The sequence below is a fragment of the Vicugna pacos genome, chromosome 9 (genome assembly GCF_048564905.1).
Source record: "Vicugna pacos chromosome 9, VicPac4, whole genome shotgun sequence".
In the NCBI taxonomy this organism is placed as follows: Eukaryota; Metazoa; Chordata; class Mammalia; order Artiodactyla; family Camelidae; genus Vicugna; species Vicugna pacos.
The window spans coordinates 33,279,429-33,305,455 of NC_132995.1; the positions used below are offsets into that span (position 1 = coordinate 33,279,429).

Here is a 26,027-nt window from a genome sequence, read left to right on the forward strand (position 1 = left end):
CAGGATCCTTCCCGGACTGGAATTTTCAATTTTGGTCAGTCAAGCAAGGTAAGGCAGGTCAACCACACTGAATGATACTGTTCATGACAAATGATGTAGGTGCCCAGCCAGCAGTGGATTCCTTCACCCCACTACCCCAATTCAAGACCAACTCTTTCAGACATTTGTGTAAAAAGGTTATTTTAATAAGTAAAAATGGCTAAGCTTCCAAAAGTTCTTAAATAGGATTTCAGAGGGAGGAAAACATCGAGGCCAGCGAGTAAGGAGACAGCCTGGTGCCAGGCAGATGAAGGGAAGCAGCAAAGTCCCTGCCCACTGGCCTCCTGCCATAAATACAGCCCAGCCCTTGGCAGGAAGGGCCGCGCTCCTATGTACACCTGGGAACACTATGTACACACCCCGAGAGATGCACTACTCCCTGGGAGCCGGAGGAGAGTGGTTCCTGTGCCTTCCAGGGACTCCCCAGCCCACCCACAAGGGAGGCCTCCCACATACCTGCCCTTGCCATGAGGGCCCACTCTGATGGCGCAGGCCTGCCCTTCCAGCCCGTGCCATTTGTGCCCAGAGCCACAGCCGAGAGACACCTTTTCCTTCTGAACATGTTTCTCATCTCTGAGGGCAGACAGGGCAAAAGAGAAGCCTCTACTCTGGCCTCTGCCTCCTGGGCTCCAGGCGCTGCAGCAGGAGCAGGCCTGCCAGGCGTCAGGACCCTGTCTTTGGTCCGGCAGGGTGGATCTCTCCATCACACAGGCAACGGCCTCGTCTTCCCTGTGGGAGAGGGAGGGGAGGGGTTCGTCAGTACCAGGATTGTCATCCTCTGTCCCAGAGCAGGAGGGAGGCGGGCAGAAGCACATAGGCAGCAGGCAGCAAACGACAGACTCAGCCCTGAGCAGCCAGCTCCCGGCACAGCCCTGCAACCCGAGGCGGCCAGGCAGGCAGGAGGGCGGGCAGCCCTGGGCTGCTGGCCCCACACTCACCTGGAGACTCTACAGCCCCAGCCGTCAGGCTGAAATCAAAGCAACAAGCATCTCACTGGTGGGCTTGTCTTGGGCCATGACCCTGCTGCCCCCTATCCCTCTGAACTCAGAACATTTTCCAGGCCCTCCTGTGAGTAGGCTAAGCTGGGGCTGGAGCCCTGGATTCTAGCCCTGTGGCCTGGCTCACTCCTCATCTGGGACAGGTGAACCCTGTCCTTTCCAGCCCCGGGAGCCGAGGCCTGATTTGGAGGGTGTGTACGGCATGAGCCCAGCCAGCCCAGCCTCAGAGAATCGGAGAATTGTGTCCTGGGCCTCAAGTCAGCAGCCCTGCTGCGGGCATAGAGGGCTGGGCCCCTCCTCACACTACCCCGTCTCCAAGGGGGTCTTCAATTTCCTGTCTATAAAATGGATGCAGCACCATCTGCCCTATTTCCCAGGGCCAGGGAAGGTTGCGAGATTGTGCAACAGGTTCTGGAGAAGTTTCATAAACTTTTTTAAAAAAGGGAAAAAAAGAAAAAGCCTATTCAGATAAGGGCACAGCCCAGTGGCTGTGATTGGGCTGTGGGGGAGGCTACCCAACCCTGGCCCCCTCCCCAAAGACTCACCCGAGGGCTGCAGCTTCCTCCTGATGGAGCCTGGGCGGCTAGTGGTCCCGGAGCCTGGGGCGGAGTGGGCTCGAGCTGAGGGCTGTGGGGTCTGACAAGCCGGCTCCCACTGTGGGCAGAGAAGGGTGGGTGGGTGGGGCTACCCTGGGTTTGCCCCGCCCTCCGCCAAGTATTTCCCCTCCCCAGCCACCTGAAACTGTTTTCTCATCTGCAAGATAGGCATGATGATACAATAACTGTGGGGTGGGGGGAATTGTGAGATAATTTATATAAAGTAAACAAGTTAATCCTGAGCACCTGTGTGCCAGCCTGCACCCCCCCCCCACATCCCACCCACAACCCACCTCCATCTAGCCGATGACCCCCACAGGTACCTCTGAGGCCAAGGGGAAACACCTTGACTGGTAGCTACTGGGTTTGGGTTCATGTTCTGGCTCCACTCCCTCTAGTATCTGCCCTCCTCCACCACTCCAGGCTGTAGTCCCCTCCCAGCCCCCGGCTCCTGCTCACCCACCGCTGGCCCTGGCAGGCCTATGGCGGTCCTCGTACCTCTAGATGCTCCTGGCTGGACCAGGACCCGAGCTCTGCCCTGCGGGTTCCGGGGCCCAGCTCCACAGAGCGCACCCTCTCGGCAAACTTGAGGGAGTAGAGCGTCTCACTGGTATTCTTCTCCACGGGGGATACCTAGGGGACAGGAAAGTTCACTCCCTACCCAACCAGCTGGCTGCTCTCACAGAACTGGAAGGGGTACCAAAGCAAGCTCATGGCCAGGGGACTCTAGAAGGCTACCTGGAGAAGACTGAGGGAGGGCAACCAAGATGGCAGAAATGGAGGAACTTGCAAGCACGTGGCTGGATCTGACGGGGAGGTTGGGGGTACACATGTCACTAACTTTGGAGCTGATGACAAGGGGCCCTTTCCTGCACAGCCTAGGTGGGGGTACTTGGGCAGCAGGGGAAGGAGGGGGTCCCTGCTCTTAGACCTGGTTGAGCCCCTACATGTTGATGGCCACCCCGCCCGGCCCACCTGAGGCCCTCACCTGCACCACCATGAGGGTCTTGCTGTCCCCACTGAGTGAGTCCTGCAGCAGGTAGGTGAGTTTGGAGTTGCGGAAGGGCACGTGGCCCTGGCGGGAGCGCAGAGCAGCAATGACATCCCCCAGGGCCGACAGCGACTTGTTGATGTGCTGCGCCTCCCGCAGGCGGCTGCCCTCCGCCCCTGACTTGCCCACGCGCTCTGATCCGGCCAAGTCCACCAGGTTCAGCTTCCCTGCAGGGAGGGCACTGGGCAGGTCAAGGCCACCCTAGGAGAGGGGGGCAGGGGTGCTCAGGCCGGGCAGCCTGTGGACCTCACTCACCGGTGGTTCGGAGGCCCGTGCTGCAGTCCACGCCTCGCACTGTCACGATGAGCAGGGCGTGCGATCGTGAGCTGTGCTCATTCAGGTTGGTGAACTCTGTGGTACGATTGGTGTGGCCAAACTCGAACACCTGGGGCCAAGGGGCAGGGAGGGCAGAGGCACATGGTTTGGAATGGGGTCTTTGGAATCACCCGTCTGGAGAACCCCTGTGAGGGGCATCACCTGCCCCATAGAGGGGAGGAAACAGGCTCAGAGAGGCCTGGGAACCTGGCAGAGCCTGTACCCCCTATTCTGTCCTTCTCTGGAGCAGCTCTGCTGTGGGCGGGGCTTCCCAGCATTTCCCCGCCCCCGGCTCACCCAGCCCCACACCTTGTTGATGTCCTCCACACTCTGCACCTGGAACTCAGTCAGCCCTGGCACATACAGCTGCCCGCTGCCGTCTGGGCACAGCCGGATCTCCAGTTTCTCCTGGGGCTCCTGCCCCAGCAGGTCCCTGAGGGTAAGAAGGGCGGTCACTCCCTCCTCCTAGTTTGCCTTCGGCCCGCACTACACCTGCCCCCAACCTGTAATGTTCCCCCAACCATCACACCTCAAGAAGCCTTCTTGGACCAGGCTAAGCCCTCCTCCTCCCCCGCTCCCCCACCCCCTCCCCTGCACTCAGGCTCATGAAGGGCAGAGAGGCAATGCTGCTCAAAAGTCCTGTGGTGATGCTACTCCTGCCCCACAATGCACTACCCCCTGTAGGCAGGTGCCCCCAAGACCCCACTCTCACTTTTCACTACCTGGTGCAGCCTGTAGGTAGGGTGAGGACATCTCAAGGGGAGAAGGGGCGCCTCAGTTTGGGTATCCCAGGTGGGTTCAGAGAGCCCTCTCTCTCCTGCCTGTTAGTGGAGGGGAGGGGCCTGGGACCAGTGGAGCCCCTGGGCTCAGTCAGGACATTCTGCCCTGCCTCCCTTCTTCCCATCTCATGTGGTTCCATGCAGCTTTAAGGACTAAAAGCTGCCCAGGAGGTCTCATGCCACGGCCTCCCACCTGAGGGCCACCACCTGAGGACCTCCCACCTGAGGGCCCCTCACCTGAGGACCTCGTTGTAGATCTCGGCCGCGCTGACGGTGATGGTGTACTCCCAGTCTGATGCCTTCTCCTGCACCTCGGAGAAGAGCAGTTGCAGGGCCCGCTGGTTGATGCCTGGGTTCTCAGTGGTCCCCTGGGGACAGAATCAAGGCTCCAGTGAGCCAGGCCTCTCCCTACCACGAGGACTGACCCATGCAAATGCTCACATTGTGTCTGTGATTCCCACCTGCAACAAGCAGCTTCACCTCCTTGGGCTTCATTTTCCCCTTTAAATGGCCCCACCTGCCAGGACTGGGCCTGGGACGCGAAGCATCTGGCCCAGGCTGGCACACAGAGGCTTCTGATACACACCTGGCCTTAGTGGGCCACCTGGGAGGGGCACCAGGGATGTATGATTTCCCTGCCACTGCCTAATGGGGCTCGATGTCAGGTAGGCCATGAGCCAGGCTCCGTGGGTGGGGCAGGGGAGGCACAGGCAGAGTGGGCAAGCGACCCGGGGCCAGATGGGCTGGCTGGCCTTTCTAGAAAGAAATCTGGAATCCTCACCTGGGCCTCACTTTTGATGGCACCTCCCCACCTCACCCTCCTGCTTTTTGCCACTGGGGCCTCCTGGCCAGGCCTCAGTTTCCCCAGCATGCTCCAGCCTCGTAGCTTTGGCTCTGCTGTTTCCCCTGCCTGGAGTGTTTGTCCCCACACTCCTCTCTGACTGCCTTAGGTGTCTGCACCAATGTCACTTCCTCAGGGAGGCTTCCTCTCCCTGCAAACGCCCGATTCGTCCCTCACCGTTGCTTCCTCGTACCTGGCTGAATTTTCTCCCTAGAACCTGGCAGGACACTTCCTGGTTTGCTGTGTGCACTGCCATCTCCCTGCTGGTGGGCTGGCCCCGTGGGGGCAAGCACTCTGAGCTCATGGCTGTGCCCCATGCCAGGCCTGGTGCCTTGTGTACATGGGGCCTCAGCAGGGATGTGTTGGAGGACAGATGCCCCCGGTGGTCACTCAATTCTAAGCACCCAAGACAGAGCTGGGTACCGAGGAAGTGCTGCACACACTCTCTCCCTCTTCACCACCCCCATCTTGCTTGGCCTACTTCCCACTAATCAGTTTCATCAACCCCAGAATTGAGGGAAAAGAAGGTCCAGATTGAGGAAGAAAGGACCACCATGGCAGCCTCCCCAAAAAGTGCCTAACAGTCTAGACAGTAGGACACCAGGACACCTGCCCCTCTCCCCTACCCGGGGATCTCACAGCATCCCCTCAAGAGCCAGGGAAATCCTAACAAACCAAAGACATGCCTGGGGCCAGCTTTCCATTTTGATCTACAGTCAAGTTTCTTCTTCCTCTCAACACCCCCACTCCATTCCCAGCCACACCCACAGAGAGCGGGTGGCACAGGCGGGGAGATGAGGCCTGGTAAGAGCTAGGCGCCCATGACAGCCTTCACCAGCCCATCTCTCCTGCTCCTGGGGGATCTCCTTGAGAACCGAGACCCACCCTCATTCACCCTGACACCCACAGGGCCCAGCATGGGCAGCCACAAAGCAGGAGCCCAGAAATGTGTGTGGGTGAAATGAAAGCCAGTCCTGAGAGACGTCACAGTGATCTGCCCTGGACTCGGAGCCCAGGCCGAGACCCCTCTGAGGCCAGAGGTTATTGTCGGCACACCTTCCCCTCCTCTGTACCTACTGGGGCCATGCAGGTGTGCCTGAGCCAGGTGCCCCCTCTTCAGGCCTGGTGCCTGGGCTAACACGGGTAACTCTGAGATCCGCTTCGAGGTGGCTGTGAAGACCAGGTGAGGCACAACACGCCCCAAGCAGAACCTCAAGACCCATGAGGGGAGCCCCCATAATGGCAGCAAGAGGGTGGTCTTCACTCTCTGAACCCCTGCCCCATCCATTGGGTACCCACCTCCATCGTGTATGTCTTGCCAGCACCTGTCTGGCCATAGGCAAAGATGCAGACGTTGAAGCCGTCGATGCAGGAGGTGATCAGGGCCTGCACCTCCTGGAACACCTGCAGAGGGGCCGTGGGATGGAGGGTGCGGGGCTGCCAAGGCTGCTGCAATCAGGGGCCACCACCAGCATCTCCCCCTGACCACTCCCCACCTTCGGCAACAATATAGCACATGTTATTGTGGGCAACAGGGTCACTATGGAGGAATTTGTGACTAATAAATCACTTACACTAGAAATCAGTGGGCAATCTCATTGCTCTGCTGTTCTGAAAGGAAGTTACTATCCACCAGCACCTAAGAAAAGGGCCACCCAGCTCCGGAGCTCTGGAGCCCTTCCCCAGCTTCTCCCTTTCTCAAGGTGGGTCAGCAAATGAAGGCAGAGCCACACTCACATCCTGCTGTGAGGCCTGTGGGGAGAAGACCTTGTCCAGCTCAAAGGAGACAGGCTTTCCTTTGTGTAGTAAGTGAATGATGGAGTCATCGTCAGGATCAAAGGTCACAGCATTGGTCGACTCGGGCCCTTCCCCATCCTCTTTGGTGACTGGCCGGACACGGGCAATCACCCGGATGTTCCCTGGATTGGATGGGGGAGGAGAGAAGGGTACAGGAGAGGTCAAGACCAGACTGCCTCCACACTGGTGTCCGTAGCTGGCTAGTGGCTCAGGAGCCCTCTGCCTTCTAAGCAAGGCCTCCAGGACAAGGTGGTCACTCACACTATAGTATGAATTCACATATCAATATATTTTCTTGCTGAGCAAACTGGCTGAGGGTAGGAGCCTCATCTTGGGGACATGGAGGAAAAGTCAGTTGTGGGGCTCAGACATTGCACCCCGTTTGGGTGGGATACCATAATGGACAACTCTTTACACATCTGGACTTCAGTTTCCTCAGCTACACAAAGAGGGGCTTAGGTCCCAGTTAGCCAAGGGGCTTGTTCTATCACGCTTAGAAGGGCACTGGCAATGCCAGGACAGGGCTTGGGAATCACTTGGGCAGACAGGACCAGGCAGAGGGTGCATGACTGGTAGCACATGGAATGCACACAGGCAGCAGGGCAGATCCAGGGGTGTTTGGGGCACAGATCTGATCATGCCACCCACTTGGCTTCATGCCATTAGGTGGGATCCCAGAGCTCCTAAAAGGAAGAGAACACTCTCCACCACAACCAGCATGGCCCTGCCTTCCCTTCCCCTGTCCACTAGGTCTCAGCCCTAGCTTCCCCTCCTCCAGGAAGCCCCCCAGTATTCCCAACTGTCAGATACCCAGGGGCTCACAGAGGCCCTCCCCAGCCCAGGTAAAGTGGCAGTGATGGGGTTCTCTGGGTGGATAATGATCACTTTCTGCTCCCCCAGCTGAAATGAGTACCGTGAGGGCAGGGATGGGTTATGTGGGGCCCACAGCCATATCCTCAGTGTCTGGAACAGCACCCGGCACAGAGCAGGCACTCCCTAGACCTGTGTGCAGTGAATGGGTGGTGTCTCAAGCTTGACCAGGCTCTAAGTTACAAGTGGCATTCCAGCCACCCACCACCACTACTTCCATCCCCACCCCTCAGCCACCTGGTAGCCTGCCATGGGCATTGGGGCAGAGTTGGAGAGATCCCAGGTGGACCACTAGCCATGCAGTTTTGAGCAAATCCCCTGTGACTTCTCTGTGCCTTGGTTTCCTTATCTACAAAGAGGGAATTACAGTCGCTCCTCAGTGACAGGGCACAGTTCCATGGAGTGTTGCCGGGGGCCGTGGGGAAGGGCAGATCACCTCCGAGGCAGGTCAGGGGCCCCTCTGCTGGGCATCCCCCAGCCCACCCAGCAGTCACCTTTCAGCCGCACCAGCTCATTGTGGCACTTCTTACGCAGCTGCAGCTCCCGGCGGTATTTGCGCAGCAGCTCCTGGTTGTTGCTGTTGACCTCCTCGATGGCCTGGCCGATCTGGTAGGGGACGCACAGTGCCGTCAGGGTGTCAGCTCCATCAGCCTCGCTGGCCCAACTGCCTGTCCCCGACAGGCTGCTCACTGCCTCCCTCCCGCCTGGGCTGAGGACTCACGTCAGATTTTCCCAATAACCCCTCTGGGTAGGTACTGAGACCAGGCCCATTTTACAGATGAAGAAAATAAGCCCCAGAGAGGCTAAACCAATAGCTCAAGGTTGCTCTGCTGATGGGTAAATAGGACTCAGCCTTCACTCCAGAGCACCAGCACCTGGCTGACCACGTGATTCAGCTGGACCCAAATCCCAGCTCTACCCTGAGGAGCTGGGAGACCAGAAGCAACTGGCTCTATGGCTTCCAGCCTTTTCTCATCTGTAAAATGGGGATAACAACATCGAACCCGTGGATCTATAGGAGCTGGTAGGTAAAAATGGCCAGGTTACGTTTCATAAGGAAAAGAACAAGCTGCAGACCACTCGTACACCTGCTCCCCTCTGCTGGGTGAAAGGGAAGTGTGCATACGTGTACGTATCCGTCAGTAGTTTTCATCATGCTCAGAACACCCTTCAGGGGAAATACTGGGAGACCAGCTGCCTTCGAGGAGCAGGCTGGATGGCAGTGAGAAGCCTCTCCTTTCCTTTCTGTGGAGTTTGTACTTTCAACATGTCTGTGTATTATTGACACAATTTTTTAAAGGAGAACTGTTTTCGATTCCCAAAATATATCAGTCTCTCTACCCTGCAGAGCTGTCATACAGATTCAAGGAGCCGACGGCTATAAACAGCTTGGCACGTAGGAGGCACTTAAGAGATGCTGGCTATTCTCATACTGTGCAAGTACAGCTTGAAAAAGTTGAATTAAACCTAACAGATGTAAGAATATATGTAGCATGTTTGAGACATAAAGCTCTGCCCAGCATGTATGGGACATAAAGTGTATGTAACATGTTTGGCTTTAAGAGTCGTAACAAGACAGATGCCCAAATTACCTTCCCCCAACCAGACAGTTTTTCAAGCAGGGTCTGAGGACGGCAGTGTGTGTGGGAGGGGCGCTGCCGTCGGGGGAGCTCTGGCTGAGTGTGTGCAGGGAGCGCTGGGCAGGCGCCGCAGCTGCCCACGCAGCCGTGCTCACCTCGGCCTTGACGCTCCTGAGCGCCTCCTGTAGCAGCAGGGGGAAGCCGCGCACCTGGCGCTTCAGCCCGTTGTAGTCGTTGGTCAGGGTCCGCAGGGCGGGCTGCAGTGTCAGCAGGTTGGTCCGGACGCCTGCGGGGACACCAGGGGTGTGAGGGAGACTGGGTGAAGGGCTGCATCACGGGGCAGGCTAAGGTCCAGGCTGCCGGCTCACCTGCCAGGTTCTCGTGCACAGCCTTCATCTCCACCTGGGCTCTGGCAAAGGCCTCCTCGATGGCCCGGTTCTTGTCCTCCTCCAGGGACTGCATCTCCTCCAGCATCTGCCCATGTGCCCGCTCCAGCTCCGACTCGTACATGGCGATCTGGCGGCCAGGCCGGAAGCTCAGTGCCACAGCCACGGGAGGGAAAGAAGCCCCACCCCTCACACCTGGCACATGCGAACACCCACACCAGAGGGGAAGGGTGGCCATCTCTCCCTGAAAAGGCTGGGAGCTCCGTGCATCTACTACTGCCCAGCATTAGGCTGGCACCAACCTGGGTCCAGGCACATAACAGCTGCACAAGCCACGGCCCCAAGAGAGCAAAGGAGAGCATTCATCATGATACTGACTAGAGCATCCTTCTAAGAGTGTGTGTACTTGGCTCTGAGCAAAGGGCCTCTTGAGCCCCACTGGGAGGTGGGTTCTGTCGGAACCCAAGTGCTCAGCTGCTGCACCGAGCAAAGGCCGGCCTCTGGCCTTCGAACCCCATGTGCACATGCTCCCCTGATAGACATGCGCCCCCTCACTTGGCCCACGCACCTGCGCCCGGAGCTGCACAGTCAGCTGGTGAGAGCTCTGCAGCTGCTGCTCCATCTCCTTCAGCACCTGCCTCTGCATGGCCACCTGCTCCTGCAGGTGCTGGTTCCGGGCCTGGGACTCACTGAGGGCCTGCTTGGTCTTGGATGACTCCACCTCCACCGTCTTGATGACGTACTGTGGGGGGAAGGACAGATGGGTACACCAAGGTGCGTAGGTGCCTTGACCTCACCCTGGGGTCCTGAGGGGACCCTTAGGAACGTCCCACCAACAGCCTGCAGAATACTAGAGGAGCCATGAGGTCCTGGCTCTCCAGAACACTGCAAGGGCCGCCTGGAATCTTCTCATCTTAATGAGCCTGGCTGTGGCCGGAGACTGGGCACAGAACAGACAAGAAGGGCAAAGACAAGGGCAGAATCTAGCGATGCATCACGTCCATGCCTGTCACATGGGCACCTCAAGCATCAGTTGCTGGGTAACTAGGCATGCCTGGCCCTGTACAGCAAGAAGGGGAAGGGATAAGACTGAGTGCAGACCTGGAGGTACTCATGCCTACTTAGTCACCAAGACAAGCCCCTCCTATGTCCAGCGCATCCTGGGCTCCAGGGATCAGAGCTGAGGCACAGTCCAGGGGTGCACAGGATCCTGCATGCGGCTTCCTGGCCCCAGGCTCACCTTGACAGGTGGTGACTGGGCCCGCAGGCTGGCAATAGTCTCGTGGCTATCGCGCAGGCGCCGGCTGAGCCGCTCCTCCTCCTGTGCCTTCTCGGCCAGGCAGTCCTTGAGCCGCAGCTCCACCTCGGCCAGCCGGTCAGTCTTCTGCTGCACCTCCAGGTTCAGCTCTGACAGCATGCCTTTGTTCTCCGCCACCTCCAGCTGTAGCTGGGACAGCTTGTCACGGAGCTGGGCACTCTCCTGTAGAGGAGGCACGGGGGGCGGGACAGGTGTGAGGGAGGTAGATGGGGACTAGCAAGCAAGAGCCACTAGTAAGAACTGGGGTGACTGTTGGGAGTAGAGCCCCCCGGGACCACCCTGGTCCTGGGCTCACCTGGCTGTGCTCGCAGCCTGTGCAGGGGGCTGCCGGCTTGGCCCGCAGCTCCTGCAGCTCCGCCTCGCAGCGCCGCATCTCCTGCCTCAGTCGCTCATTCTCCACCATCAGCAGGTCCCGGTGCTTCTCCAAGTCGGTGCCTCCCTGCAGAGAGCCAGAGCCGAGTGGGGGCATGTGGTAAGGGCAGATCAGGGGGAAAGATGGAGCAAGGAGGCAGAGACAGTGCAAGGGCCAGGGAGAGAGGAGAGGTAGGGAAAAAGAGAGGAGAAAAGAGAAAGAAAGGCCAGTGATGGAGAAAAGACAGAAGGGGCTCCAGAGAAGATAAAGACAAAGATAAGACAGAGGAGAGGAAGAGACAGAGAAAGGTGGTGAAACCGGAACCGCTCCCGGCTGCACCCGCCCCTTTCATTCTATTTTCCTGAGTGTGAAAGTAACAAGGAAAGTCATATTTATACACAGAGTTCACACTCCACTTTACATCAGCAAACAAGAATTAACCTCCCTCCCCTTACGGGTCACACGGCCTCCGAGGGCACAGTGAGTGGTGATCGGCATCCAGGGAGTGTTTCTGGGATAGGATGCTGCCCCGCTTGGGTGGGACCTGAGGGCTTGGGAGAGATGGGGTGACACCCCTCACGTGGAAGGGTCAGTATGCACAGGGCCGGGCCAGCCCCCCTACCCTCTTAGGATGGCACTGTCGAGCTCACCAGCTCCGATCGAAGGCGGCTCACTTCCTGGGCCTGGCTTATAAGCTTCTCCTTCAGGTTTTCTACCTGCCAACACAAAGTCGGGGCACAGTGAGCTTTGTTCCTCACCTCCAGCCCACACCCCAGGCCTCCTGCCCAACCCCACAGCCCCAGCCCTCTCTTCAGGTGCCTGGTCCTGACAGCCCTCAGCACCCTCTTCCATCCCAGGACCAAGCCAGCCTGGGCTCTCAGGAAAGTCTGGGGAGCAAATGCAGCAGAGGTGGCCCTGGTGCCACCCAGGGTCCATGCCAGGTGCAGCGCACCGGGAGACTCAGGAGGCTGAACCTCAGGATGCCTGCCTTGCACAGGCCCCTGTCCAGGCTGCACCTACTTTTGTATTTGTAATTGTGTATCTTTTTTTTTCTTAAAAGGGTCTCCAAATTGTATAAACACCAGGCACTATGAGACCTGGATCGGTCCTCGATCAGCCCCTAGAATTTTCCACTTTGAGTTGTTCCTGGTGAGTCTGCCTGTGGAGACAGATCTACCAATTACCAGGGCACATCTGTGAACTGTGTCCACCACAGCTCCCAGTCTGCCTTCCCAAAGTGCCATGGCCAGTGGAGGCCATTAGAAAGAGAAGGAGTGTGTACCCCATCAGGGGGCAAGAGTGACCTGGCTCGGCCAGAACCCAGGGCAGGGAAACCAGCCCCGAGAGAGCAAGGTCCCCGCAGGCCAGGACCCTTATCCACATCAGCCCACCTCCAGGAATCTGCCCTCAGGAAATAACCCCAAATGCAAAGATTTTGGCACCAGCATTCATCAGAGCAGGTTTGGGCTTTTTTTTGCAGAACATTCTGTGGTGACCACACCGCATAATAGTAAAGGTACAGTGAGAGTCAGACTCACTCCATGGAGGATAAGGAGGTGCAGTTTACACGAGCAGGCCACGAGACACTGGGCTCTTATTGCCTCACATCAGGGAACAAAGTCCACTGCCCACAGGGGCTGGCCAGGTCAGGTGGGTGAGGGGCAGTGCAGGGCTGGACACCCTGCAGCCACCTGAAGGAGGCAGAGGACTGTAGCTGAGCAGAGACACAGGCTCAGTGTCGCCAAATTTCTCATCTTTCAAGAGAGGCCAGACATTGGGATTTTCAGGGTGTGTGTGGACATCGCTGAGATGTCATCAGCAGTCTGGGGGCTCAGAACCCACTGTCTCCTGGGGCTGGAGGAGGCCGCTGAATTGCAAGTCAGATGCTGCTTCTTTGAGCAGTTGGGGTGGGGGCAGTGGGCCACAGGCTGCATCTCGCCTCCAAGGGAAAGGCCAGTGACACCAGCGCTGCACACTTGTAGCTGGAGGGGTGGATTTCAAGACCCAAGACCCAGAGAGGGGCTGGGAGGCCCTAACTGGATGCCCAAGGCCTCCTGGTGGACAAGCAAGTGACTTGAGGGCTGCGACCGAGAAGGTCACTGTCACCTCCCCCACCCTTCCTGGTCCCTTCCTGGCAACGCGCTGGGCATGGACCAAGACAGCAGGAAAGCCTGTGCCGCTCCTCTGCCCGCTCAAACCCCCCTTCTGTTAAGAATCTGGTGCATGCAGGGCTCAGTTCCTTCACCCTAGAGGGCAGTGAGGGACAGTTTGAATAAGGCCGACTTCCATTCCTTAGTCATGAAATTGGGAATAACCTGAATGCCCAACATTAGGGGATGGTCAGTGAATTATAGTACATTCACGCATAGACTTAGTTTATCAGGAGTTTTAAATGATGTGGGAAAGGCTCCTCAACATATTAAGTCAAAGAAAAATCCAAAAACAAAATTGAGTATGCAATACAAAAAGCAGAGGGCCCTGGACTGCAGAATTGTTTGACAAATTCTTTACACTTTGCAGGGTAAAGAATATGTATTCAAATAATACGTATTCCTCTTGTACTCTCCCCATCCTCATACAGGTGGGTTCTACCTCCTTTCGAAAAGTTGCTGGCCCCCCATCTCCCTTCCCTCCCTCAGAAATCACCCCAGGGAGATTCACATGCACTGAGCTGGTTCCCCACACAGGCTGCCTCCTCAGCACCGGGCCAGGTGTGCTCTGACCTCTTCTGTCCCCAGTACCACTGGCACTCAGACCTCGATGCAGTGAAAGTGGGGTCTTCCAGTGTTTACTTGGGGGTCAGGATGCCTGCCTGCCGCCTGCCTGCAGTCAGTTCCTGTTCTCTTCTTACATCACAATTGGAACTCTAGGTGTTCCTAGCCTCTGTCTGAAACCTCTGAGGGGCGTCCCCAAAGGAGGTGGCTGCCAAGTGGGGTGGGCTGAGGGTGGCGCTGGGGGTTGAGGAAGAGGCTGCAAAAGACCCTTTTGGCAGACGTGTCTGACACTCAGTCAGCTCTGGCTTGTCTCAGGTAGTGGGGGGACACAGCCCACCAATGCTGCAGGGGGGTTTGTCAGGCACAAACCACCCAACGGTGCATGGTGACCGCGCCCCGGCTGGCTAGCTCCCTTTGGGGCTGGGAAATAAGAACACGTGCTGCCCAGGGGTGGGACCCTTGCCTTCCACCCAGAGGGATCGCTTTGGGAGGGCCAGGGGTCGGGGTGGGGGGGAGATGGCAGTTAGTCTCAGCCTGGAAGGGGGAACAGGTGGGAAAACAGTGGGCAAAGAGACAGAGAGAGAACCACAGCTGGGAGGCAGGCTCGGAAGGGTGAACCTGACCAGAGAGCAGCGCCTTCTGCGGGAGGAAGGCACCTCTTTCACCCTCCCGGCACAGCTCTGAGTCAGCCCTGGTACTTGCATCTGTATGCAAAGAGGGGAGGTACCTTCTCCATCAGCTCATCAGAAGGTGACCAGCACACAGCAGACAGTGAACCTGAAGCAACAGCAAGGGGGCAGCACACACGCTCCTGAGCGCAAAGAGCCAGGCCAAAGGGGCAAATGGGCTCCTGACAGGCTGTTGTGACAGTCCCAGGACAGCCTGAAGTCAACCCCAGGGTCAAGAAGGGACCAGGCTGGATTTGTGCAACAGCCCTCCCCAGTTCCTCCCCTCTGGCTCCTTGTCAGCTGGAGAAACTGAGCCACGGGCCTGGTGCAGGGGGTGCCCCCAGGGAAGAACTGGGAGCTGGGCCTGTCTGCTGACCGGACCCAAACCCACAGTTACATCTCCCAGGAGAAGCGGGCTCAGCAGAGGGTGGGGCTGCCCTGCACAGGTCTGTGTTTTCCCAGCTGTCTGCTCCTCTTGACACGGACAACCTGCTGATTACCTCCCTACCTCCCACCAAGCCTGGCCTTCCATCAACAGCCATCTTCCGAGGAACGGAGAGCTCTCCCAGGGACAAGACCGAGGCATTACTGAACTGAGAAGGCAAGAGGGTCTGGGATCCAGAAGGTCCCAAGGAAACACTGTCCAGAGGCCTGAGAGGCAGCCCAGGGAAGCACCCTATCCTGTCCCCAACACTCCCCCTCCTGGGATACCTGACTGCTGGCTACATACATGACCACTGACCAGGCCCATCTGGCCACGTCCATCCCATCCTGCTTCCACTGCCAACTTTTCCTTCTGCCATTGCGGGGCAGTTGAGAACATGGATTCTCAGGCCAGATTGCCCAGGTTTCTAATACAATCATCACGCTACCTGGCAGACAACCTTGGACACCAAGCCTCTCCATTTCCTTAACTGTGGAATGAGGCTGCCTCATTGAGGACATCTTGAAGATTAAGTGAGATTAAATGAGATAATATAGGTAAAGTGCTTACTTAGGACAGGGCCCCGTGTGTAAGAAGTTTTATTATTAGAATGAAAGTCTGTGAAGGCAGGGGCATTTGTCTGTTGCTTCAGCATTATACTCCCTGAGAACATAGTAGATGCTCAGTAAACGTGTGGAAAGAGAGCTGAATGCATGAGGGACCAGGAGAAGCAGGGTCTGTGAGTGAGTGAGCTGTCAGGCAGGGCGCGGGGCAGCAGGGGTGGTGGAGGCTGGGCACGCTGCAGGATGCTCACTTCCGCCAAAGGCAGGAGCTGCTACTGGGTGGCATGTGGGAACATCAGCCCAGAGATGCCACATCTTCCAAAATTTTATGACAAAAAAGGAAGTCCAGATTTTTATGGGAACTTAACTAAGATTTAAATGGTGGCAACTAATTTGATCATTTAAAAAAGCAGGCCAATGGGAACTCATAAAAAAAATACAGCAAAGTTGCAGGATACAACACATAAAAATCAGTTGTGTTTCTGTACACGAACACTGAACAACCCAAAAAGGAAATTAAGAAAGTCATTCCACTTACAATAGCATCAGAAAGAATAAAATATTTAGGAATAAACTTAACCAAGGAGGCAAAAGACTTGTACACTGAAAACTACAAAACTTTGCTGGAAGAAATAAAAGATGATACCGGTAAATGGAAAGACATCCTGCATTCACAGATTGGAGACAATACTGTTAAGCTGTCAAAACTACCCAAAACAATCTACAGATTCAATGTAATCTCTGTCTAAATCCCACTGACATTTTTTGCAGAAGCAGAAAAATCTATCTTAAATTTCATATGAAATCTCAAAGGACCCCTAATAGCCAAAACAATCTTGAAAAGGAAGAACAAAGTTGGAGAACTCACACTTTCTGACTTCAAAACTTACTAAAGAGCTACAGTAATCAAAACAGTGTGGTACTGGCATAAAAATAGATATATGGCTCAATGGAATAGAATAGAGACCCTCAAAATAAACCCTCAACTGATTTTCAACAAGGGTGCCAAGACGTTCAGTGGGGAAAAGACAGTCTTTTCAACAAATGGTGCTGGGGAAACTGGACATCCACATGCAAAAGAATGAAGTTGGACCCTTACATAACACCTTATATTAAAAATTAACTCAAAATGGATCAAAGACCTAAATGTATAAGCTAAAACTATAAAACCCTTAGAAGAAAACATACAGGAAAAGCTTCATGACATTAGATTTGGCAATGATTTCTTGATGTCAAAAGTGTAGGCAATAAAAGAAAAAATAGAGAAGCTGGACTTCACCAAAATAAAATTTTTTGTGCATCAAAAGACTCTATCAACAGAGTAAAAAGGCAACCCATAAAATGGAGAAACTATCTGTAAATTGCATATCTGATAAAGGTCAGAATATATAAAGAACTCCTACAATTCAACAACAACGTAACAACCGGATTCAAAATGGGCAAAGGACTTGAATAGACATATCTCCAAAGATGGTATACACATGGCCAATAAGCACATAAGAAGATCCTAAATATCACTAATCATTTGATAAATGCTAATCAAAGCCATAATGAGATACCATTCCAGACCCATTAGGATGGCTAACATTAAAAAAAAAAAAAAGGCAACTCAAAAATAACAAGCATTGGGAAGGATATGGAAAAATTGGAACTTTTGTGCCCTGCTGGTGAGAATGTAAAATGCTGCTCCCGGTGTGGAAAACAGTATGATAGATTCCTCAAAAACTTTAAAATAGAACTATCATATGATCCAGCAATTCCACCTCTGGGCACATATCCAAAGTTACTGAAAACAGGGTCTTAAAGAGATAGTTGCACACCCATGGTCATAGCAGCTTTATTCACAGTAGCTAAAAGGTGGAAGCAACCCAGCTGTCCACTGATGGATGAACAGATAAGCTAAATGATATATCCATACAACTGAACATTATTCTGCTTTAAAAAAGGCAAATTTGCCATTTACAGTATGAATGAATCTGGAGGGCATTATGCTAAGTGAAATAAGCCAGACACAGAAAGACAAATACTATGATTCTCCATAATGGGACATTCTTGGAACAGCTAAATTTATAGAGACGGAGTGGAACAGTGGTTACTAGCAGCTGGGGTACTGAAGAGTTAGTGTTTAACAGGCAGTTTCAGTTTTGCAAGATGAAAAGAGTTCTGGAGATGGATGGTGATTCAACAATGTGAATGTACTTAATAGCTCTGGACTGTATACTTAAAGATGGTTAAGGTGGCAAAATTTGATGAGTATTCTACTAAAAATTTTTTAAATGGTTAAAAAAAAGAAAAAAGCAGGCCAAACAAACAAGGCACATGTGAAGGCTTAGATCTAGTCTCTCACTCTGTGGCCTCTGGACATATTTTCTAAAGGTTCTATCTTGAGGTGCAGGGGCAGTAAAAGATGGGGTGCAGTCTGGGCATGTGTAACACTGGCAGGAGCCCTGGAAGAGTGGAGGCCACTGCTCCAGGGACATCCACAAGAGGAGAGGGGAGCTTGAGGCCACCAGGATGTGGCCAACGTCGAGGAGAGTCATCCGGACTAGCCAAAGTCTTCCTCAGTAACTAGATCAAGACTGGCATCCTAGGCAGTCTGGCTCAGCTGGGTGCCCCAAGACAGAGGACTTCTGGCCTGAGTGCTCCCCATGGGAGCACAGTGAGCTGCCGGTCAGTACAAACATCTCCATTGACATATCCATGTGGAGGCCTGAAAAGACTTCCAAAGCCCTCCCAAGGCCAGGTTCCAACAGTGATAATGGCAGCCCCATTTACTAATTCAGCTTTGCCAGCAGGGCAAGGGGGCTTCACCAGGTCATTGCTTTGAATCCCCCAACCTGTGAGGTAGGTACTATTATTATCCCCATTTTACAGGAAGAAAAACTGAGGTTCCAAGTAATTAAGCCTTGGTTAAGCAACTTGTACAAGGTCCCCTGACCACTAAGTGGTGGGCCTAGGATAGGAGCTCGGGTCTGAGGGACCTCCGCTGAGCCCTCAGTCATAACCAGTAGGCTACATGGCCTTTCAGGACGAGCGACGTGGGAAAGCAGCCATGTTCAGAAGGCGAGTCTAGACAAGTCTGGGGATAAGGTGAGTGTATCCCACTGTGGGCTTTTCTTAGAGAAGCAACACTCAGTGGAAGACCAGGAAGGTCAATCTGTGTCCAACCACAGCGACGCTGACAGGAGACCACAGCACACAGAAGTGACACCTCATGATGCATTGTACTTTATAGTTTGCCATCCATTTTTCTGTCCAGTTTCATAACTGATCTGCCCTATAACCACAAAGAAACATCCATTGGACCCAGTTTAGAGATTGGTAAATGAAGGCTGAGAGAGGAAGTGACTTGCGACAGCTGCACGGCCAGGACTAGAGCCCTGTTCACATGACTTCAAATCCAAAACTCTTGTCCCAGTGACCATGATGGTGGTGGCAGTGGTGACACCAATAATACTGGCTCATCTCATCAGGTACTGCTATTATGTCCATTTTACAGATGAGGAAACTGAGGTGCAGAGTGGTAATTCACTAGCCCAAGGTCACACAGCAAATGAGTAGTGCCAAAGTCAGGACCTGAAGCCGGCTCTGGGCCCCCATGGTTGGCCACAGCTCCACAGGGTTGGGCCCTCTAAAGAGTGGCTCAGAGACCTGGAGCTTCAAATGCATCTCCTGAGATAGTTTCAGAAAAGAGCTGGCAGTCAGAAAGTTCAGGAATAAAACATGAGCAAAGACCAGGAACCATTCTGAAATCTCCAAATCATCCAGAGGAGTGGGGGAGTGAGGGGAGGAGAGGGGCCAGGAATGTCTGGAGAGCTGTGGCTCCAAGACACCAAAAAGGCTGAGATGTTTGACCTTCAATTTCCCCTCTAAAAAGTAAATCAATTTTGCTAATTAAAGGGAAAAAATGTTTCTTAAAAATTTGTTTAAAGTCACAAAAGGCCACAGACTGTTATTTCATTTATATGAAATGTTCAGAAAAGGTAAATCCACACAAACAGAAAGTAGATCAGTGGTTGTCAGGGGTTGTGGGGAGGGGGACATGGGGAGTAATTTAATAGATCTTGGTAGGGTGATGAAAATGTCCTAAAATTAAATAGTGGTGATGGCTGCATCACCATCGTAATATACTTAAGACCATAAACTGTACACTTTAAAGAGGTAAACTTTACAGTATGTGAATTATATTTCAGTAAAGTTCTTTAGCAAAAACAAAAATAAAACTTGTTTCAAAAGTGAAGTGCTCATACAATCTAAACCGGGGAAGGTCAGGGAAGGAATAGCTCTCGCCACAGGCCAGACCTGTGTCCTGCAGGGAGGGCCCTGGACCAGCCCACAGTCCCACACGCCAGCCCCTCATGCCACGTTCCAGCTATATGAGCTGTGGTTCCCCCTGATACTCATTTTGCTCCTCATGCCACAGTCCCTTTGCACTAACTGTTCCCGCAGCTTAGAACAAATGCACTTCTTCTGCTCTGTGCCAAACCTCAGCTCCGGCATTGCTTTCTCAGGGAGACTGTCTATAACCTCCCTGCAGGTTCTGCTCTCCCTGACAAAGGCCCTGGTACAAGCCCTCACGCGCTGTGCGCGTGCCCACCTGCAGGGCACTTGTTACTCTTCCCAGTTTACATGCGTGCATGTGACAGACATCTGTCCTCCCCTAGACTGCAGTCTCCACAGGCTACGGCATGCCCATCTGCCTGGACATCCCTCGTGCTCAGCTGCGTGCCTGTGCATAAGACACTCAGCAGACATCTGAGGAAGGCAGGCGCGCGGGCACTGCAGGAGGCAACAGTGATAGAAAGCTGGTGTATCACACCTGCTGTAAGGAGCTCCCATTAGTTGGGCAGACAGGCCTAGAGGCAGCAAACAATGGGGTCAGTGTATAAGAGGGAGACACGGGGTGCTATGGATGCCCCAAGGAGGCTCACCCAACTCTGCAAGGGAAAGGTGGTCAGGACAGATAGTTCTTGGGGGAGTGGGGAGAGTAGACACAGGTACGAGAGACAGACACCGATGATCAGAGTGGGGAGCTAAGCCTCAGGAAAGGAGGTGGGGAGAAGACAGTGAATTAGCCAGGCATACGGAGGAAGGCCAGTGGTCAGCCCGAAGGGACACTGGAGCCCCCAGAGTCCCCCTGGCCAGTCAATGAAGGAGACGACACTGGCCAGCATAACCCTTCGCCTTTCTCTGGCTTCTAGAGATGTGAGACTCCCTTCTCTCCCATGCACATGTGCCAGACTCTCATTTTTTGCCAGTTTTCTGTGGGGTGACCTGTGCAATGAGTTGTGTCCACCTGGGTTGCCAAGCCAGGGCACCCTGGAAGCTCGGGTGGACTCAGTAACTAGCCTCAGGGCAGGAGCATCCCTGTGCTTTCCTGCTCTGCTCACATCTGCACATGCTGCCTGTCACTTCCGGAGAGGTAGGGCCTGGCCCCTGGTAACCACGAGGAATGGAGCATGTGGATGACCAGGACGGGAGGCCCTGGCCTCTGGTTCTTGCCACCTGGCCCTCTTGTGCATTCCCAGTCCAGGAGAGGATACCCAACCTGTCCACTATGCTGGGGGCCTGGTGGGTCCCAGGTGTCCTGGGTGATGGCCTGTTCCACGGTGGGCAGTGGCCGCTGCCTGTCCCGTCCTCCCCAGGTACCTGGTGCTGCAGCTGGGTGGATGTGGCTTGCCGATCACTGTCGCGGACAGCCAGCCTCTCCCGCAGCGCCACCAGCTCCTCCTGTAGCTGGGCTTTCTCCTCCTGCAGCTGGGACATGGCCTCCACCATTCTATGTACCACAGGGGCCGCACCCGGTGGCCCCGACAGGCTCGAGCGCCTCCCGCTGCCAAAGAGCCGCCCACCTATGAGCAAAGTAGCGGCCGATCAGCAGGGTGAGGAGAGGGAGCCTGTCATAGCAGGGCGGACCATGGAGACGGGGAAAGGATGCAAGCAGAGGGGTTGGGGGAGCCGGGCAAGGGCTGGGGGCAGCAGCAGCATGGGTTACCCGGGGGCCTCCGGGGCCTGCGTCGCAGGAACCACTTTAGCAGGCAGCTGCTGGGGAACCAAACTGCCTGGACCAGGACTTTGGAAAGCAACTTCCACTGATTACTCCCCTGAAGCCAGTGTTCTAGGTCTGATGGGCAATACCCTCTCCATGGCCAGCCTGCGAGGACTTGCCGCTGAGAAAGCCATGCCTCTGGCCACAGCTGTGCTCTTCCCAGAAAACACTATTCTTAGGGGAACATAATTTCTTTAAACTCCAAACTCTCTCCAGAATACAGAGAGGCAGGGACTCCCCAGCCTGCCCCCCACCTTCCACGGGGAGTGGCCCCCTGTACACAGAGAAGCAAGGGGAGGTGTGTGTGTGCGATGGACGGACAGACCAGGTCATGGGGACAAACACAGCACATGGGCAGGAACACAGCCAGGCCCGCTCCGGGGCCGACCCCTGCGCTCTGTGGAACTGAGCACAGGGACCACACGGGCAGGAGGAAGGGATAAATACCGGGGCGGGCAGGGCCTCAGCCTGAGTCCTCCTCCTCCCACGGCCTTCCACTGTCCGGTCACCGGGAGCAGGAGAGACACAGACACACGGACGAATGGAAGGACAGAGACACAGAAGCAAGGCCTGTGACTGCTGATGGGGCCTGGGATGCTTGCCATGGCTTGCTTTGATGGTACCAAGGATGGCCGTGGTCTCTGCAGCTGGGAAGCTGTCAAGGAGGTGGGGTAGTGGGGCAGAGGAGAGGCTGCAAGGGCAGGGGATCTGCCTCCCTCCTCAGGCAGCCCAATATGGGTCCTGGCCAAAGCCCAAGAGGCAGGAAAAAGTGTCCAAGAGTGAAGTATGGAGAGTGGCAACCACTGGCTGAGAGCCTCCACCATGCCTCAGAGCACCAGGGCGTCTGGGCTCCCCCACGCCAGGTCCGGGGAGCCGCAGACCTGTGTGGGCAGGATTGAGGGCGGTGTGGCCCAGACTCTGGGAACGAAGCCACCTGCACCTAAAGTCACACACCCCAGCTTCACCCACAGGGAGGCAGCAAGTGTGCTCACTGAGATGGTAGGGAAGCCAAAACAGCAGCCTGGCTTTTGGACTGGGCTGGAGTGGGGTGAGGGTGTGGATGAAGCTGCCTCCAGGCTGGGCGGGACATCTCAGCACGGGCCCCAGGATAGGTAGACAGTGAGAAGCTGCTCTCACTCTAAAGACAGCAGGCCAAGTATACACAGGCTGCCTTTTCCCTTCCTCCCAGGCCTGAGGGACGGCTCAGATTCAAGGCCCTCTGGACAGCAGGAACAGGGGCCGTCACCAGTTGGCTGGGGGCCCTGGCCGTGCGGCCTGCATGTGACACAGCATGCATGTCACACACCGTTGGCCAAGCTTCTGCTATCTGTTCTAGAGAGAGCGAGGTCAGACAGATGCTTCCAGGCTGGCACACGGGGCTGCCATGGGCAGCATGTGACCAGCAGGGCCCTCTGCCTTTGCAGACAGCCGTGGTGTAGCAGGAAACGCTCTGGACTCCAGGTCCGAGAGCTGGTTCTGCCACTTCAGAGACGTGTGGGAGGATCCCCTCAGGGTGTTTCTTTGTGAAACGGGGACAGTGGTCCTTGCCCCAAAGAGGCCACTTTGGGAAAGAGCCTGGAACCCATAAGGGATGCGCAGGTGTGAGTGTTATTTACCCAGCAGGACATGGAACAGCCCTTCTCGCCTGGGACCCTGCTCATCTCACACTGGTTCTGAGACACCCTCAGATGCCACTGCTAGGGGAGTTCATCCCGATCTGGGCACAGAGCCTGTGTGCCAAGGGAGCCGAAAGAGGGGAAGGCAGCTAAGGGAGGTCAGCAGAGGAGGGAGATATGAGCTCAAAGGGACACTTAAGGGTGAGGGACTGAGGGACCCTCCCACCGTCATAGTAGGTCACTGGTCAATTCGAGTTTTCCGAAGAGTGGCTCAGAGCCCCTGCCTGGGCACTGCCCCTCAAGGGCACTCAGGCTCAGGGAGGCCCCGCCCCACTGACAAGAGTCAGTCTTCAGGACTGGCTGGATGATGTCCCCACCATCCCAAGGCCTGTCAGCCCACACCCTGGCCAGACCTCAACACCTGCCCCAGCACAAGCACCCGGGGCCCAGACGGGTGAACGTGGCTCTGGAACAACCTCAGAGAAGGAGTGGCTCCTTGCCCCATCCAAGTTCAGATACACAAATCACCCTCTGGTGACAGGAGGAGGAAAACAGGAGAAAGGCCGGTTCCTTTTAACCCCCTTGCCCTTGGCCTTCCCCACAGACTCCTTGAGGATGCTTCTTCCCAGTGACTGCTGGGCTCAGGCTTCCTGCAGGGGAGCCCCACAGAGGGAGCCCACAGAATCTTCCAGAACCTGTCAGCCTCACCAGAGAAGAGTGGAGCCGCCAGCTCCTCTTTCCTGGCCTCGAGGCAGCAGAGTGGGTCCTGGATGGACCCACGGATACAAGAGGAGGGGGTCAGGCCTCTCCCTGCAGGCAGTGGCGTCTTTGAGGCTGCCACCCTTGCCCTGCTTTTGACAGGCACTGAGGAAAAGACAAAAAGCAGGGAAATTCAACCCCAGCCAGTACTGGCCAAAGCCTCTTATCATCACTGGGGCCTGGTGGCGCTGGGAGGAGGGTGTCCCTGGAGTGGGGATGGGCAGGCTGGGGTCTCTGAGTCACCCGTCAGGGTGTCCACCTCCAGGTGAGAAGGCCAGTGTGTGGGAAGCCTCCCCTCCGGCACTAGCCTTAAGCAGGGCTGTTCCAGTCAGCAGGCAGACTTCCTTTACCTGTTTTCTCTACATTCATGGCACCACCAGCTTCCTGGGCCTCCCCGTCCCGCCTGGGGGCCGGCGCCTGCCTCTTCGGGGGTTTCTCTTCTTTTGTCCCCTGACTCTTGCTCTTGCACCCCTTGTCCTGCAGGGCCTGCTGCCAAGACACAACCAGAATCCTCACATGAAGGGGACGGCAGTGGGGAGGGGACCCCCCCTCGAGCCTGAGGATGGTGTGCTTCTGGAGCTGGTGAGGACCCCAGATCCAGCGGGTCCACCCCTCACTGTGTGGGTGGGTAGGTGGGAACAACGAGGCCTGGAGTCTGGAAGAAAACATGCCCAGGACTCACAGCGGGATGGTGGCAATGTGTTCTTCTGGCCTCATCGGCAGCCAGCCATCTGTACCAGCAAAGAAGGTTCTTGGGCACTCAGACATCCTCAAGTGAAGTTCACTCGACTGACCTGCGAGGCCTGAGTCACCAGTGCAAGGGCCTCCTCGCTTCAGGGGTATTGTCCAGCTCCACCAGGCACAGGGCAACCCTCCCCTGATGTTAGCTGTCCCCATCCCCCAGACAGCATCAGCCTCGGACTGCCAAGGGCTGGGTAACACACAGGTCCACATGAGCAGGGGAAGGTCATGGCCTACCCACCCAGCATGGCTATCCGGGAACACAGGACCCTGTCTCCTGATCAAGGAGGAACCAAGGCAAAGAAGGCTGAGGCAGGAAGGTGGAGAGATGGAGGGGAGGAACAGAAAGAGTCTTGCATCCAGAGAAAGTCACCTGCAAGTCACACAGAAAGACGTCCCAAGCAAGCAGTAGAACCCCATGTAAGGTCCGATCCCATTTAAGGACAATGGAAATAAAACAGGCCTCGAAAAGAAAATGTGGGGAAATATACACTGTTCTTCTCTGGGAGGTCAGGTGGCGGTGGAGGGCCAAGAAGAGAAGCAGGCATCATTTAAACTTTGCAGGGAATAAAAAGAAACTTGGCCGAGAGAAAGTAGGAAGAAGGGAAAGGATTTACATTTCATTTTGAACCTTTTTGGCATTCCCATTTTTAACCTTATAAGCATCTATAGTGTTCTACTTTGTTATCTTCCATAACAGAAGCTGCCTGGGAAGGGAGATTACAGACACTTGTGTGTGTCTTGGTGCTCACCGTACTCAAAACAAAAAGACAAATGCTGTGTTTAAAAACTGCCAAGAACCCAGAGTCAGAAAGGCCCGGGTGCGAAGTTTGGCTCAGGTGAGCTGTGTGACCCTAGGCAAGTTACTTACCTTTCCTGAAGCTTCATTTCCCCATTCTTAAAACAGAAACCACTGGCCTCACAGAGCTGGTGTGAAGAGTCACTGAGACAATGGGGAGCCCCTTCATTTATTTTTAACTTTTATAATCAAAAAGCCAATAAGGAGAATGGACGAGCAGAGAAAAGGGGTATCCGAAGTTAGTTAGTTCACAATTCATTCCCTCCCTCTCAACCCCACTTTCTACTTGAGAAGCAGTGGTTGAGTCTCCTGTATTTAGGAAAATTCCCACCAACTTAATTTTGTCCCTACTCTTTGACCAACTGCCACACCAGCACGAGCAGCCCTGTCATTGGTGGCGGCAACGGCGGCAGCTGGAAGTTTCCATTTGCCGTCCAGAGCAAAGGTTACACTATTTCTGGCCCGCTGGCCAAGCCACAGGAAGGGTAGACAGGCCCCCCGGGGGGTTGGGAATTTCTGCAGCACCTCTGAAGGGAGTGTTTCAGGTTTTCATCACTTGAGAGGCTGGCGGGGGAGGTCCCCACTGAGTCACCTCACTGTGCCTGGGTCCCTACTTCAGTCCCACACCCCTAACCTCGAAGCTCCTATAAACATAATGGAGCTTCTTGGGGCCCAGAAAGACATGAATGTGAAAACTAGTTGCTGGCGGGAGCGTCTCAGATCCTCAGCAGATCTGCTGACCCCAGGACTCAGCAGCAACCACAACTCAACA

The 26,027-nt window shown here is 55.1% G+C and overlaps 1 protein-coding gene across 8 annotated transcripts in view; it reads right to left on the bottom strand.

Annotated features, from left to right (window-relative positions):
• Positions 1-163: 163 nt before the first annotated feature.
• Positions 164-26,027, bottom strand: part of KIFC3 (kinesin family member C3) — a 34,471-nt gene continuing 8,607 nt past the window's right edge. For 2 of the 8 annotated variants that reach the window (XM_015248119.3, XM_015248120.3), the window contains 18 exons: positions 24,066-24,204; positions 20,941-21,143; positions 11,573-11,638; positions 10,866-11,009; positions 10,493-10,732; positions 9,821-9,994; positions 9,235-9,382; positions 9,022-9,152; positions 7,781-7,892; positions 6,357-6,538; positions 5,919-6,023; positions 4,016-4,146; positions 3,309-3,432; positions 2,940-3,069; positions 2,622-2,851; positions 2,132-2,266; positions 1,583-1,691; positions 164-768 (listed from right to left, as the gene is read on the bottom strand). In XM_015248119.3, the coding sequence (XP_015103605.2) occupies positions 743-768; positions 1,583-1,691; positions 2,132-2,266; positions 2,622-2,851; positions 2,940-3,069; positions 3,309-3,432; positions 4,016-4,146; positions 5,919-6,023; positions 6,357-6,538; positions 7,781-7,892; positions 9,022-9,152; positions 9,235-9,382; positions 9,821-9,994; positions 10,493-10,732; positions 10,866-11,009; positions 11,573-11,638; positions 20,941-21,143; positions 24,066-24,204 (2,529 nt within the window). In that variant the 3' untranslated portion in view covers positions 164-742. Of the gene's footprint in view, positions 769-977; positions 1,007-1,582; positions 1,692-2,131; positions 2,267-2,621; positions 2,852-2,939; positions 3,070-3,308; positions 3,433-4,015; positions 4,147-5,918; positions 6,024-6,356; positions 6,539-7,780; positions 7,893-9,021; positions 9,153-9,234; positions 9,383-9,820; positions 9,995-10,492; positions 10,733-10,865; positions 11,010-11,544; positions 11,639-13,583; positions 13,717-20,940; positions 21,144-24,065; positions 24,205-26,027 lie in introns of those variants that run through there. The other 6 variants (XM_031680646.2, XM_031680645.2, XM_072967456.1 and 3 more) reach the window with 6 other exon arrangements.